This window comes from Sinohyriopsis cumingii, chromosome 1, assembly GCF_028554795.1.
Source record: "Sinohyriopsis cumingii isolate HCF-2022 chromosome 1, ASM2855479v2, whole genome shotgun sequence".
NCBI classification, from domain to species: domain Eukaryota; kingdom Metazoa; phylum Mollusca; class Bivalvia; order Unionida; family Unionidae; genus Sinohyriopsis; species Sinohyriopsis cumingii.
Genome location: NC_142961.1, coordinates 88,537,936 through 88,555,328, shown reverse-complemented (window position 1 = coordinate 88,555,328; position 17,393 = coordinate 88,537,936). Strand labels below are relative to the sequence as shown.

Below are 17,393 nucleotides of genomic sequence, written 5' to 3'. Positions count from 1 at the left end.
GATCTGGTTCAGACAGTTTAGATCAGCTCATTTTGTTGTGGCAGATCTGGTTCAAACAGCCAAGATCAACTAGCATTTTTCTGTGACATATCTTAGGCTTAGATTTAAAATCTATCCTGACCAGCTAGTACATCTGTATGCTATAATTGATCTGGGTCTTAGATTTAAAATGATCCTGATTAGCTGGCATTTTGCTGTGACAGATCTGAGTCTTAGATTTGAAACAACCCAGGTCAACTGGCAGTATTCTATGACAAATCTGAGTCTTAGATTTGAAACAACACAGATCAGCTGGCAGTATTCTATGACAGATCTGAGTCTTGGATTTGAAACAACCCAGATCAACTGGCAGTATTTTATGACAGATCTGAGTCTTAGATTTGAAACAACCCAGATCAGCTGGCAGTATTCTATGAAAATCTGAGTCTTGGATGTGAAATAACCCAGATCAGCTGGCAGTATTTTATGACAGATGTGGGTCATAATTTTCAATCAGCTCTGTTCTGCTGTCATTTTGCTGTGACAGATTTGAGTTTTTGATTTCAAATACTTCTGATCAGCTTGCATGCTGTATGCTGACAGATCAGAGTCTTAGATTTCAAACTGCTTTGTTCAGCTGACACTATGCTGTGACAGGTATGGTCTTAGATTTCAAACAAGTGTGTTAACTGGTGATTTTCTATGATAGAACTGGTTCTCCTGGAATGCACATTATAAGCAGATATATGTGATTCATGCAAAATTATAATTATTTTTGTTTTGTTTTTTTGTTACTGGGTTTAATGCCATTTTCAACACCTGATGTGTGTATGTGGCAGTCAATATATTTGATAGGGCTATGTTAGCCAAGTTTAGACTCAAACTCTTGTCAGACAGAGGTGAGGTGTCAGTTACATGTAAAGGTCAACATCTCAGTCCATTTGCATATCGGGAGCTTCTCATGCAAAATTAAAATGTCCCAAAGAATTAACTTCTTAAGTAATTCACAAATTTGTTGCAATGTTTTTACATAGCGTCTCCCCTTGTAAGTACTTGGTTTGTAAGCAAAGGAATGAAAAGATTTTTATTAATTTACTCCTCCTGGACACAACTGAAAGAAAATTAAAATCATAGTAAATTACTTTAGATTGTGGGTGGGGGACAAGGTTTGGCTGGCAAAGAATTATAGGTGGAGTTCTTTTTTCAAAAACCCTGTAAATGTCCTTAATTTGCAGTGATGTGCAGTTTCATGTCAACAGTTGGCACTGACAGTATGAATAGAAGGTATCTGTCCTTGATAACCGAAACATGAATTAATAGCTGCTAAAAATCATGTACCATATGCCCTATCTCAAGTTTTTTGTTATGCCGTCAGGAGTGATGCAACACTGGGAGGATTTCTTTTGACCTCTTTTCATTTCTGTGTTCCTGTTATTGACTCCATGTTTTTTACTTCTATACTTTTAAAGCTTGAGATGGTTTTATCTTGGTTCAAATCAAGAGAGTGATAATTAATTTAAGAACAAAAGAAAAAGTTCAATGTTCCTTGTTTTGAAAGGAGACAGTTTTAAAGGCAGTCCCTTCTTTATGTTAATGCCTTAACATGATTGTTTTGTAATTGTACTGAAACACTTCTTAAAATGTTTATTGTCCATGGTTTGGATTTCCCCAGCTCCTTGTGTTCTGTTATCATAAGCAGAATGACCTGACAGTGACAGTCCCATACTAGAGATACACCCATTTTCTTAGTGCACCTTGTGATCACCTTACCTATTGCTGTGGGCATAAATCTTGCTGTCGCCAATAATTAGTGTGCTGGAAATAATGTGTCATCCAGTGGACTTAAATTTGTAAAAATACATTACAGTAGTACATGCTTGATGGTCAGCCCACCACTCACCCACTGCCATTTGTATTTAAATATAAATTTGGCAACTGTTTACTATGGGTGTCTGCTTATAAGCCTGCCCCATACTTTCTGACAATTTATGAGACAGCCTGCTCTGGTCTTCTGATGGGATTAATACTTTTACTTAATTCAGAGCCTGAAATAATAACACAATTTACAAAATATTTTATATATGATTTTTATACATTCAATTAAATTTATTTGTTAAGTATAACGGGAAAAAAATGTTACTGAATCAGGTTGGTGAAATGGGAAGTCAAGGATAAAAGTATCAGGCACTTGGGATTGTTAGCAAATCACTTTATAAATTACTTATTTAGACATTTGAATGTTTAGTTAATAATTTTCATAGTTTTTTAAATAGTATTTCTAAAGAAATATAAGATAGTTGATGGTTGGCATTGGACTCGTGACTGGAAGGGAGTAGGTTCTGTTCCTACCCATTTAACCCAGATCACAGCTACCATGATCGTTATTGAAGGTCACTTTATTTGCCCTGGCTCTTTGTAACAATCAAATAGTGTCACTATGCTGGAAATAAGGAACAAACAGAAAAACTTACATTTAACACAAACATATTCTGATGATCAATTCAAACTTGTTTCCTTTGTAACGCTGAAGATCAGTTCTCCTAGTTTCCTCAGCTCTGGAAATGTGGAATGTTGTCATAAATTGAACTCTACAGCTTATCTTTACTACTTTAGCTTCCATTTGTGCAATAATTTATTTTGTAGCTGACTGCTTTCAAAATCACTGCAATGTGTTGTTACATAATCATTCATCCTGCAGTATACACAGCTACTAGCTTAGTTATTATAATGTATCTCATTGCACAAAGAAATGAGGATCTTTTTAATGCAGTAAATTTACTGCTATTGGTCAGTTACCAGTTTTCATGGATTTTAGGATTTATTCAAATCCCTAATATAAAGACTTGTGACCAATGATCCACCGACAAGGACAATAGAATTATTTTCCACTGCATATCTTTAGTACTGACAAAAAAAGTAACTACACTACTTCGTCCCTATAAAAAGTCTCTGCATAAGGTGATGGTGGGTAAGGTCATGGATCCCATTTCATTATTAGGAGTAATTGTATTTATTAAGTACCTCAATATAACATAACCTCACATATAGCATAGTTCACTTTGTAGTGAATGATTATTGCTTGAGTGCACGTATGTGACAAAGTGTGCCATTGAATTGTGTACCGGCAGATCTATATGCAAATGGCATGTTTGGATTAATCAGTGGAGCAAATAACATAGACCTTGATCTGTCAGTATATGTTGTAGTGACAGATCATAGTCTGTGGTGTTTACAGTTGGACCCATCTTGTATGTGAATATATATGGTAATTGAAGTAACCTGGTGGTGGTGGTGGGGCCTTTATCATATCTATAGTTAGTCATTATTATTCACAAAATTACAATTAATTCACATAAATTCTTTTACACAGAATATAAGTCAATAATCTCTGGAGTTTTGTTCAAACATTTTATAATTAAAATTAAACCAAATTCCCACAAATGTAAATGTACACATATTGTGTAAAATGATGTTACTCATTACAAATGATATGTTTATATTTGTAGATGGATAATGTTGTTACAGACATAACCACATTAAAAATATTGCTCTGAAACACCATTTTTGATTGGTGTTTTGAAAATATTTATCCAGTTTGTTTATGCTGTCTTGTACACTTTTTACACCCTTCTCTTCACACTTACCTTTTTTCCTTACATTGAATAGATTCCATACAAACTATAAGGTTAACTCAGCTAACCCACCTGCATCCATATTTACTCAATTAGCTGTTCTTTGTTTATACTTGACACATCCCATATACCCAACATACTTTCTGTGTTCATCCTACTAACCACAGTGCTTACTTGTTCCTGTTGACCATTGGTGGTAGATTCTTTTTTTCCATAGTGATAGTGCTTTGTAACTGGTGATGGATTCTGCTAGTCTTTCAAATTTAATTGTTGATGGATGTTGCCTCTGAATGTATACAAAGCTTGACTAACACTACTAATCCATGCTGACTGTGACTTAAGTATCCAAAACCTATATGACTTCATCTGGGTGTGTGGATTCTTGCATTGACTATATCAAATGCACAACATGGAGTTACTGTTTCCAAATGGAGGAGTGTTTCACAAAGTGATAAGTATTCTTTTTTTTGTTTCCCATCAGGTAAGGCATTGAAGTTCATGAGGTATTAATGTCCTAGTAGCTTCCAGTCCCGTCTTGTTTGCTATGACCATCAGCCAGAGGATTATGGCCCCTATGGGGTCACTCACGATACTGGCATTGCTGTTTACCATCACGACTGCTGTTGCACAGGAAGAACCAGGTAAGACATATAATGACAAATTTTTATGTAGACATGTATACGTTACATTTCAGTATGATTTGTCCAAGGAAGCGTATGCATCTCCTATATGCAGCATGTCAGCTAATGAATTGGCATGAATTCCAATTTTGACTTTCTAGCCTGGCAAGGATCATGCAAAGAATGTGGTCTCCAATTTAAATAATATTTGTTTGTGGTAAAATTGGACTATGTTCATGACATTTCATTTGCTCAGTAGTTAATTTTAGCTGTCCAGACAGCTGTGACATTTACTTGTGCTCCCCAGATGTCAATTTTTTAAATTTACATACTGTATGCCATTTTTCTTTTTTCTTTTTTGTCAAACAAAAAAGAAATACCCTTTCGGGTTTTACGTCGACCTGAGTAAATGGTTCGATTGTCAGTCAAGGTTGTCCATGTAACATGCTAGCATTGGTGTTACCCAAAATTTTATACCAACCAGACTTTGTATCATACTGTCACATAAGTTGACTGAACGATTGGGGGATGGGGGAGAGGACAGGGAGTTGGAAGACATGCAGGTTTAACAGCACATGCTGTCACAGTGGCAGCAGTACCACTATACATCTATATATATATTGAACCACTGAAACAGTTGTTTATTTTCAAATAGGAGATGCATTCATCCTGTCTTGAGATGAATAGACAAATTTATGTAAACCTTTTATCTTTTCAGTTCCAGAGAAACTTTACTTCAGACCTTTTGCATTTGTTTACAACCATTCAGTAGATTCGTTGATGGCTATTATGCACAAGTCCATCCTGTGTCATTATACTGGTGCTTACATGTATCGTTCATGTTTGCTTATAAGTTGAGTCCATCTGGAAAATGCACAGACCCATATCTGCTGGTGCATAATGTGCCAGCAGATCTGGGTCTGTGCAGTTTGTTAGGATGACAAACAACATAGACCCTGATCTGCAGACCTGTGCATTATGTTATGGAAGATTAGGGTCTTTGTTGTTTGCAATTTGACTCGACATATAAGCAAGATCATATTTACCTTCACATGGCAAGTTCAAAATCAACACAAGCATTAATGCAATATTAGCCATGTCCATCTGCTGATCCTGTCTATCCGTTTGCCAAGATATTAACAACAGCAGATATGGTTGTGCACAGTTGCAATTGAACTGGGCCTTTACACAGAAAATATGGTTGAAGCAAAGACAATTTCAGCCTGTATTGACAAGTGATGACCTGTGTAAGGACTAACCTTTATGTACCAAAATATTAACAACCATAGATATGTCAGATCATTCTCACAGTTCTACATGGAAAATTGGTTGTAGCAAAGACTTGGCAGCATGATCTGATAGGTGATGACTTGTTTAAGCACAAAGTAAAATTTATTTAAGACTGTTTAAGCTCTTCTTAGTTCTGTGGATACTGATAAACATAAACTACAACATATTTCCCATTTGGCTTTGCTTTTTCAAAGAGAGTGAGATTTGTTGTGTTCTGTATTCAGCAACTAAGTTTAACCTGTGCAAAATATGGCTGTTGTCTCCAGAGCAGGTATTTAAAAAAAAAATTTAGTTTTTCAACTGTTATACACAAAGTACAGTAAATAGAGGCATCCCGTGTAATATGTCAAATGGTTATACACAAAGTACAGTAAATAGAGGCATCCCATGTAATATGTCAAATGGTTATACACAAAGTACAGTAAATAGAGCCATCCTGTGTAATATGTCAAAAGGTTATACACAAAGTACAGTAAACAGCCATCCTGTGTAATATGTCAAAAGGTTATACACAAAGTACAGTAAACAGACATCCTGTGTAATATGTCAAAAGGTTATACACAAAGTACAGTAAACAGCCATCCTGTGTAATATGTCAAAAGGGAATTAGCTTCACTAATTAACTGCTCAATAAAATTATTCTTTAACCCAAATTGTTTTGAAGAAAAGCAATTTGTGCACACTGTTAGGAAAGGAGAAAACCGTTTTAACTCAAGTTTTGAAATTTCAGCTTGGAATTTACCCATCAGACAAGAATCGAAGTTAAACAGATTTAAAAGTATCTATTTGAACACTAATTACAAAAAAGTAGAAAATCCTTGACATGATCTCAAACCAACTGCCCATTAGATTTTTACTAAATTTGAAATAAACCATTCTGAAATAAAAATGCTTTAAATTTTAATGATCATATATGACTGCCATTTTAAAAAAATCGAAAGTTGAATGATTTAAAAAAAAAAAAACAGTTGAAAAGAAGAAATGGTCTTATCTTGAATCCCAGGAAGTTCTGTTCAGATAGTTGAGTGTCAGTCCTTTTTTCAGACAGTTGAGTATCAGTCCTTTAAAAGGACACTTGTCATAACATCCAGTCAGCATTAGTGGAAGGCATTGGTACAAATAGCATCCTTCTGATTTCTTGGATGTCTCCTCTCAGATTTGGCTGTTCAGCAGAGCAATTTCAGATCCACTTGGACCTCTTGGGGGGGGGGGTTCCTTGCTAATAAATAAATGATATGACTATATACATGTTATGTTATAAAAAAAAATTGGTATACTATTAAAAGCTCTGCTAAGCATGCAACAGCCAGTGTAGTGGAACAGGTTTGGCAGTGTTTGAGCGAGAAAGTAAAATTATACAGAAAATAAAATGTATGGAGTGAAAAATGTAGAATTTGTTGGACATGAATGGTGCTGGGATCTTACAGAAAGTTGGTCTGTGTTTTGATATTCATAGATTAAAATGAGTGTTTTTTCAAGTAAGAGACCACTGTGTAAATTGTTCAGCCTTTCTCTAGCACGGAAAGGTTTGTATTATATCAGCCCATCTTTCTAGAGAACTGTAGATGGCCACCATGAAAGAGATTAAGGAAAATCCCCCAATTGCTCAGATTAAATTGCTGGATGTATGCTGAGTAATGGTTCTAATGGAAACATAATATGATCAAATAAGAAAACTTGTCAGCCTATTTATTCTTTGTCACAAGTGTTTTGATAGTGAAATTATTGGCAGAGACAAAGTGAAATTATTCAGCAGAGACAAGATTTTGGTTGCACAAAACTGAGATACTTTATGAGGTCAAAACCTAAAAGGTTGTAAGGTTAAGAGGAAAGGAAACTGTTCCCATCACAGAGAGTTAAAACATGAAATGAGATACATTATGATGTTTGGTATCTGCTTTATATTAATGCAACTTTTTCTTCTCCATGAAGTATTGAAAATCAGCTTGAATTATGGACTTTTCAGCATTTGAATTCCCTGACTTCATATTTAATTCAATTTGATTTCCAGATTTCTTTCATTCAGTTATAATGTGCTTTGCACCCCCATCCCTTCAGCAAAATGGCCGAGATTTTTTTTTTTGTGGCGTGTCTGATCACAAATGAAGGAGCAGCTCTCCTAAGAGTCTGGTATCTTTAATTCGAATCAGCAAGAATTACAACAGCTTGCAGTACTTTTAGTAGCTGCACAAGTTGTTGTAGTGTGACAGGAAATGCATGGAACTGCTTCATATTGATCATGGCTGCTCTGTATGGCATGTTTGTTAAATAGGAAATTACCTTTGATGGTAGGAGCTCATTAATACACATGTTTGTTTCCTCCATCAGTCTAGCACATCAGTTGTTATCTCATTTCCATGAAGAAGTGCCTATTTATTATTTATGTTACTAATTGGGACACATACAGATTAAAGCCAGCCAGAATGCTCAGAACCTGTTTTTCTCAAATCAGAGTGACATCTCAGAATTATTGTTTTCATTTTTATAGTTTTTCTACTTTTATTTACTGTGTTTTACTGTTGCAAGTTTTTAAAAAAAATTAAGTTTACTTTTTCCAGCTGATATCAAAACTTACTACTGTATTGTACCTTTTGTATAATTTTTGAAGAACTTGAATCAGCTTTTCACAAGGGAAATTAATGCACTCTAAAATTATCTTGTTTCCAAGTTCCAACAAACATGCAGTCATATGCAATACATTATGCTGTGAAACTTGTCCAATCTGGACTCTCTCTAACCTGGTTTCCAGGAGCTGCTTTGGCATTATGGTTAGCATGACAGACTTCAAAAATGTACAGGTTTCAATTCTACCTTTAGGTCAGCATGGATTGGCCACTGTGTCCTTGGGCACTGTACTCCAAATACCTCTCCACTAAATAATCTTTGGACAAACCTGTCAATAGCAACTACAGTTTGTTGTGGACCATAAGAAAGCTATAATTTCATTACTGATTGACACCTCTCATATGACTAAAATAGAGATGGGACTACTTAGTGAGCCATCTTATATAAATTAGGCATGGAAACAGCTGTTCACACTTTAAAAGTATCAGGATTAGCCAGTTGCTAATCAAACCAAGATCAAAGACAGTTTGTGTTAGAAGCATGTGATGAATAGGAAATCCAAAGAAACTACATAAGCCTATTTTTGGCTATCCATCAACCCAAACTTTGTCTGCCTTTACAGACAAATTTTAAATATTGGATGACCCCTGAATCAGATGGAAAGGGACATAAATTGCATTCTTTTTAAAGATAAATTTTTCAGCAGTAGCTTATAATTCACAGGAAAATGGATGAAAATGTACAACTATACCTATCACACTGACACAAAAGGACATTGCTACTGGGATGAAACAACTTCTTGTTCCACCATCCAGCAAACAAATTGCTTCAAGCCTCTACCCTAATGATAACAATTCAATTTCAAATTTGACATATTGGCACATTTGGGTTTTGTTGTCAATGTGACTGGTGCATTGTGTGCAAATAAAATTAGACTCTGTGTCTGTGCTGTATAACACTAAAACTGACATAGCGGACATTGCAAACTGAACACCTGAAAATGCTAATTGACTTGTGTATAATGGCAACTCTGTAAAGATCTGTAAAGAGACAAAAATAACTTTTGGTTGCCCAAGAAGGGTCTGCTTTAGGAAGTTTCACTTATTTGTTGAAACAGACATATAATTACTGTTTCACAGCAAAAACTTGTGTTCTTTCATCTGTATGCACCTTTGTTTCAAACTGATCCAAGTTTATAGTTAATTTTTGAAGAAGTAAAAGCTGCCAAGTTCTATCAAACTAAATAAAAAATTGCATGCAAGCATTGATAAACAAAATTTTATAGTTTGACCTCATTATAAAGGTCATAATGGCTACACTGTGTATTTAATCATCAAGGTGTCCTTGAAATAAACGGTATTTCCACACTTAAGTTGACTCCAACCGCAAACAGCATTGACACTGATTTGCCATCACATGATCTGATAGCAGATCCTGGTGTATGTTGTACTGATTACTCATAACCATCTGCATAGACCCATATCTGTCAGTACATTATGCTGCAGTACGTCTGGTTCTGTAGAGTTTGCAATTGAAAAGCGATTGTGGATATTAGATAAAATTACATTGAAAATTCCCATCACTACTGTATCTTTCAAGCAAGTATCCTGTTCATGAATATGCCTGAGAAGGCAGGTTTTGCTGTAGATACATGTATTTACATAGCCATACATCTTACTTAAAATGATCACCTTGGTAGTGCAATAATGGTATGATAGAATTTGCTGTGTCAGATCGTGGCTTGCTTTGTTTTCAGAGCTGCTGATTTCTTGATTCACTGTATCTTTAATGCTTATTGAACCATGCATGTATGTATGTACAAAACTGGATTATTTGCAAACTCTGAGAGATGATTCTGATTATTTGGCAATAACCTCTTAGATTTAGAACTGTCATATCAGATTATCTTGTGTGTGTTAATCCTGACAAGTGCTGAATTAATGATGGTAAAGTGTACAGTGTAAAAATGTAGTTCACAGGTTAAAGACACCTGTATTAGTTGAGTTCATTATAACTTTATGAATCAGTTTCATTTTAATAAAGTGTTACACACCCATGTACTTTATGTGGTTGATCTGGCATTTGAAACAGATGCTGAATCTGTTTCTTCATGGAACTATTTACCATATATTCCTGCTTTTAAGTCAAGTTAAACTGCAAGCAATAAAGATCATTGGTCTGTCATAGCTGAATACTCTGGCAGATCTGGGTCTGTGCAATTTGCAGTTGGAATTGTCTTAGAAGCAAGTATAGATGTTAGGTGTTTTCTCTGATCTCAATGAATCTGTATTCTTTAATGCACCATATCAAATTTTTTTATGATCTGAATTAATTTTGAAATCCATTTAGACTGTTTAGCAAAAGGTACTGAGAAAGCATAGAAGAGGAGAGATGGAATAACAATAAAATATATTTCTGTTTTCTTCTGAACCAGGTGAAAAAATTAATTTGATACCACTTATAAGTATATCTCAGCCTGATGGTTTCATTGTATTGCTATAAAATATATATTTAGTTTTGTGTGTGTGTATTGCACATTAAACCCTTTCCATAACAAGTTGCAATGGGAAGTAGTAAAATTACCCCTATGCAAAAGTGGATGGTATTGTATGGGTAAGCCACTATAAAAAAGATTGTTCATGGGTTGTCCCAGATCTTGTTTGCTACCTGTGTTAGTACACAGTTTATTTTAAACATTATTAATACCTATTGGGACATTTAATACACATCCAGAGAATATTTCTACCTTTTCATGCTCATGAAATTTCCATGTCCAGTTTAATTCCTTGTTTAACTTGCTTTGGTGGAAGCTAAACATATGATCACTTTGACACCATCTGCATGTCTTTGTCAAGACTCTAGATCAAGTTCATTGTTAATGTTTTCTTTAGATTAATTTGATGTCATTTTATTAATCATGTTTTAGTGCTGGTGTCCTATTTGATATCTTGTTATAAAATCTCTGAACTTTGATCATTTTGCATCTGCTCATGCTGTTAAAAGTTCTGTATCACATATGTAAAAGTTTAAATTATTAATTAAACGAGATAAATGGTTGGTTAATCAGGACCTGACAGTACATTATCTACAATGTGGTTCAGTCCAATCAAAAGCTAATTGGCAGGTTGTTCTTTTTTTTTTCTTCATGGAAATGTTGTCTTTATAATTGCTTGTATTTTGTATTCTTATTTAGAATAAGTTTTATGTTCAGCTTTGTTACCGGTATTTGCTGACACTATTACAAACTCAGATGATGGCTGGAGTCTTCTCACTATAAATGACAAAACCATACCAATTGTTACAAAAACCTCCTTTAATTAGACAAGTGTGTGTCCCTTACCTCTGGGTAGTTCATTAACATCTAACTACCTATTGAGTATCCAATAAAATCTTCTGCAGGATTACACAGAATGAATTGCTTTTGGGACCTGCATCATGTAATTAGTCTAGGCATCAGCAGTTCTCTGATAGCCTCCAATTTCCAAATTACCATCTATTTTTGCTTATAAGGCAAACCCTATTACAGACTGCACAGATCCAGATTTGCTGGTGCATTATGCATAGGCAGAACTGGGTCTGTGCAAATTGCTAGGAGTATTCAGTAGGACAAACAATATAGACCCTAATCTGCAGGTGCATTATGCTAAGGCAGATCTGGATCTTTCTTTATAAAAGTTTGACTCGACTTACAAGCGAGTACACACAGTAAGTTACAGTAGTTATCTGCTTAAATTAAGCACTTAGGAAAAAAGAATGCACAAGATGGATGAATGGAGAGATGAACATTTGGTATATTTGATAGATAAAAGTTAGATTTATCACATGCAATGCAACTACTTTTTCTTAATTAAAAACTAGTACATTACACTAAAAATTAAGCAATTAAGCATTGCTATTTCTTCATATGAATGTTGGCACTATTTATTTGTGCATAGAAACATGTTATAGTTGCAGTAATTATATTGTTGTGTATTCTTAAAATAAGAGTGACTTATACTGAAATGTATTATTGGCTTTTAAACTTGACTGAATTACTTCCCTTTTTTGTTGCATCTGGCATGTCATAGTTAGGTATTTATATCCCAAAAATGTTTTCAATGATTTGTCTCTTTGTTTCATTCTTAATACTGATGTATTCAGACAGAAATAACACTAAAATAATAAAAGTAATTAAACTTATAGTATTTTTTGATGAATCCACCAAAAAGGCAAAACAAAAAGTATGATTAAACAGTGTTTTGGGATTGGGTCAACAATTGTATGCATGATATTACCATTCAGAATTGTTGCAACATGAATAATAAGATTTGAAAATTGAATAGTTTGCACAAAATGTATTAACCTGTTATGTGTAAATCAAATAAAACATGAATGAATGAAGATAAGTATGAATCAGAAAAATAAATTCAGCTTTTAAAGGATACAAGGATGACTTTATTGCATCAAGTATTAGATTGTGCAAAAAATAGTGATTTGCATCATAATATTCAGTTAACTAAGTTACCAGGCTATGAAGGTCGAAGGTCACATGAGGGATTAGAATTGTCTTATATTATCTGTCACAAATGTAATTAAATTATGAAGTTTATTTTATTTCCCCACTGTTACTCACAAGGTGGAACTCACAACTTATTGGGATCACACAGTTGATTTATAGTCAACATTCTTGTCAGAAAGCAGATTGGGGAAAAATTCGGAATATTTTAGTGCTCTGATTTTATGGGCATAATATTGTGAAAATCTCTAATAACTTTAAATATATTCAATGTTGTTGTAGGGTTTAATGCCATTTTTCAGCACAGGATAGGCTATACATGGTGGCTAGTGTCAATGGTGGTGGAAGAACCCAGAAAAACCCTGTTAAATTGTTAAAGCTACGTTAAAAATCCAAATCATACACACACACACACACACACACACACACACACACCAACTGCAAACTGCACAGAACCAAATCTGGGTCTATGCAGTTTGTTAGGAATAATCAGTAGAGCAAATTACATAGATGCCTCCATTGTGTTGTCGCTTACTCACGCATTGCCATGTGATGTAACTGAGAGCTTTTGATTCATCGGTCAGTTATGAATCTCTGTGTTATAGATGTCTCTGGTTTGACTCACTGGTTTTATCTACTTCAGTATATCCTATTTTGACTCATGTCTAGCCACACAGAGCATTCACCAGTAATTTGCACCTGAATCACCTGGTTTGAATTGGATACTGAACCTAAATTGCCCCAGTAACTGCCATATTTTACCCCGATGGTTTGCCACATTATTCAGGGTTTCCTGCATCCAGATACAATGCTACAGTGTATGTTCAGCATTCTACTTTTTATGTAGTTACAGTGTACCTCTGCATTTAAACATTGAATTGCATTCATTACTAAATTGGATTCATTAACTTAGCTAATATCAAAACAAAAACAAACTCATTTTTTTGTTCTCTTATTTCAGTGAAATAAGTTTGATTTATCTGGCAATTTTATCATCAGTAATTTAGGTAAAATAAAAAAAGTTTGAATTGCTGGACTGGTCCCACTAAAGAAATAAGCCACAGGGTATCTGTTAAACAGTGTAGTCAGTGATGGATATTGAAACCACAAACTTTACATGTACTGCCAAAGCATTTTATACGTACATGTACTTACATCATTCCATTTTCTTCCTATTGGGTTAAATATCCTTGGAATTTTTGTAGTACAGTTTCATACACATCTATCATTTGAACAATTTAAAGCCAAAGACAGTGAACTGCCTGCCTAATAAGTCTTGCAAACTTTTATTTTATTCATAACTTGATTAATAAAGTATGACATCTCAAGATTTCATCTGATATGGCACCTCCATGTTGGCTGTATACAAAACTTTATCAGTCATGCTTTACACGTGAGACTAAAATGCACTGCAGCCTGGAAAGAAGAAGTTTAGTTTTGATGTCACACATAAAAAAGAGTTTTTCAACAACAGAATATATTACTTAAATTGGCATTCCCATTCAGTTTTACATAGGTTTTTTGATGAATTTCAACCTCTACATCAGGGGGACACAACCGTTTTGGCCAAGGGCAGATTGCATTTTCTAATACCACTTGAGGGTAGCAAACACTGATTTCTTTATAATATCATTACTGTTCATGGGCCAGATTTCTGTGTTGTTTTAATTTGCCCTGAGGATTGGACAAAACACCGCGGGTCACGGGTTGTGCACTCCTGCTCTACCTGGAATTTCAGTCTTTGTTTAAATGTGGCATATGACACTGTGTTCATTTTTTAGAAAATATTCTGAATTTAGTTTCATTGTTTACCACATATACTCACTTCACATATACAGTGTACATTTACCATATAGACCTAAATCTGCCATTAAACAAAGTGCCAGCAGTTTCTTAACAGTAATCGGTAAGGAAACTGCATTGACCCTCATCTGTCTGTCCATTTTGAGCCTACCAGTTTTTATGTAAGTATATTCTGTATTTTAAATTACAGACTAAAATCAATTTGAGCACTGTTCATAACAATTATCATTTCATGAACCAACTGCATTTTAATTGATTTGCATGAGATTTTTCCTTCAAAACTAATTTAAATTTATTAGGTTATTATTTTCTCTCATAATTAATACTCTAATATATAGATGATCACTTACAATGCATGTGTAAAAAAAATGGGAAAATGCATACAGTAGATAGTAAAGTCTTGTGTACTGGACATATTTAGATGGGTACTTAAATAAGTACCCAAACTGGACACATTTAGTTAGGTACGTAAATAAGTACTGGACATTTTTATTATTTTAGATAGGTACATAAGTACTGGACATATTTAGTACAATATGAGATCATTCTTTGTGATACTCTTTCTTTCTTAGTTCTACTGGTCATAGAACAGCTTATGGGATGTCATGTTTCTAACTCATTAACCCCTAGTGCCACATTTACGTGGCAGGAGGTAGTAGCCTACTGCCGAGCTCTGTAGATGCAAGGTCATGTATGATACACTAAAGTGGGTGGTATTATAGAAAAGATGACAGATGTAGCTCTACAATGATGCCAAATAATCTGGATATTTTAGTTGCACTACAAAATACAGAGGGATAAACCTAATATTTTTTATCCTTTTTTTTTTTTTCTCACCCAAAATTTGCCCATGGTCATAATCCAGTTTTGGCCTCAGATCTAAGGCACACCAGTCTGAACTGCACACAGACAGGTGAACCTTTGCAAAAAGTAGGATAAGGTGGGCATTTGGAATAAGGAGTGGTTTTAATACGAAAATGATGGGTCCACAAAAAAAAATAGAAGAAAAAAAAGAACTCCAACTTTTACCTTTCTGCTCATGCGCTAGCAAAAAACCAGTGGAAAACGATGTTTCTAACACAACTAGGCATTAGGCTAATGGAAAATCTCTTGGAAGTTGATGTATTAGGATGTATTCAGCAATAGCCCCCAAAATGTGTTTCCTACTCAAATTTAAGGCAAAACGACAAAAACCTCCAGGAGTTAACGAGTTAACAAAGTCACTCATCTGTCCAGTAGCACAAGTTTATCACTACTCCTAATAAACTTCTTAAAAGAATTACCCATATACTTTAGACATGTACACATTCATCCCAGTGGTTTAGTTGGTCTTACATGAAAACTGCAGCTACATAAGTGTGGCCAAATGGTGGCCATGTTGAAAATATTGTCATTTGCTACTTCTTCTGAATGGATAGTCATAACAAAATGAGGTTTTCATTATAAGAAATTCATATGATGCCTAATTAGTCTTGATTGGAAATGATCTGACATTCAGTATGGCCACCACAACAGCTGTCTTTAAGACCTTTCGAACAGAAGGTCATTTAGTTTGCCAGCCTAACATCCAGTATGGCCACCATTGCAGCCAAGATGATAATCTTGTTATTGATATCGCTTCTGAATGGAAAGTCATAGCAGAATAGGTGTTTTACCAGAAATGTCCAGTTGGTCCTAAGTGAACATGATCTTGCCCAGACATCCAATATGGTCATAACAGTGGCCATCTTAAAAGTCTTGTTGTCACTGTTACACCTGAGTAGATAGATCATCACATTAGGATACGGGGTTTTCACTTCAAGATTTGTTATGCTGTCTAGTTTGTCTTAAATGAATCTGGTGCTGATCAGTTCAGTACTGCAATCATAGTAGCCATCTTGAAAATCTTGTTATTGCTATTTTTCCTGAACATAAGGTGATATCAATATGGCATTTTCACCAGAAGATTTTTTTGTGGCATCTAGTTAGTCTTAATGAAACTTTTACTGATCATATATTCAATTTATATGCAGGAGATATTGTTATTGCTTCTCCTTATAATGTCTACTTCATCCTAAATGAAAATGGTATTGATTTGACATCCTCCATAGCAGACAATTTGAAAATAAATCTTGCTTATGACTACTCCTAAACAGAAAATTATATCATCATGGGCTTTCACCAGAAGACTAATTATGATGTCTAGTTGGTCCTATTCTAAATGGTGCCCTGCAGACATCCAGTATGGCTGCCACAATGTATACCATATCTTGTCATCACTGATACTCCTGGATGGATAATCATATTGACATGGGGTATTCACAAAGACTCTACTAATCGTGTCAAGTTTTTCATTAATTGAAAACAGCATTGATCTCATTTTGTTGTCTTGTGCCATATATATTGTCGTGCACGTAACATTTTGAAAATCCACTCTTTTCCCATGGCATCCAACTGCCAGTGCTGGTTACCCAGCAGTTGTTTCTACTTGCCTGGTATATTACTGCTTTTGCCTCCAAGATTGGTGTTTGTTGTGTGTGTGTATGTATGTGTGTGTATATATATATATATATATATATATATATATATATATATATATATATATATATATATATATATATATAGAGAGAGAGAGAGAGAGAGAGAGAGAGAGAGAGAGAGAGAGATTTCTGTTAGTTGGCCAGTCCTGACCAGAAGCTTATTTATATTTTTCTAAAATCTGAATTTACATCATTGCAGTTTGAATTTTCATTGATCCAATACACTGTTCCGGTGGACTAGTGGTTAGAGTGTCCACCTCTGATGTGGAAGGTTGTGGGTTTGAACCCTGACCAAGTCATACCAAAAACTTTACAAATGGTACTTACAGCTGCCTCGCTAGGCACTCAGTATTAAGAGGTTTATGTTAGAACTGGTGGGCCTAGTGTCAGGATAATGTGACTGGGTGGGACATGATGCCACATGTCTGCAGCATGATGCCCTAGTGTTAGACATCACTATAAACTGACACACTGCAGACATCATAGCAAT

The 17,393-nt window shown here is 34.8% G+C and overlaps 1 protein-coding gene across 11 annotated transcripts in view; it reads left to right on the top strand.

The window, feature by feature from the left end:
* Nucleotides 1-17,393, top strand: part of LOC149807303 (receptor-type tyrosine-protein phosphatase delta-like) — a 434,670-nt gene that overhangs the window by 117,415 nt on the left and 299,862 nt on the right. For all 11 annotated transcript variants that reach the window (XM_089965081.1, XM_089965090.1, XM_089965151.1 and 8 more), the window contains one exon: nucleotides 4,093-4,252. In XM_089965081.1, the coding sequence (XP_089821207.1) occupies nucleotides 4,156-4,252 (97 nt within the window). In that variant the 5' untranslated portion in view covers nucleotides 4,093-4,155. The remainder of the gene's footprint in view (nucleotides 1-4,092; nucleotides 4,253-17,393) is intronic.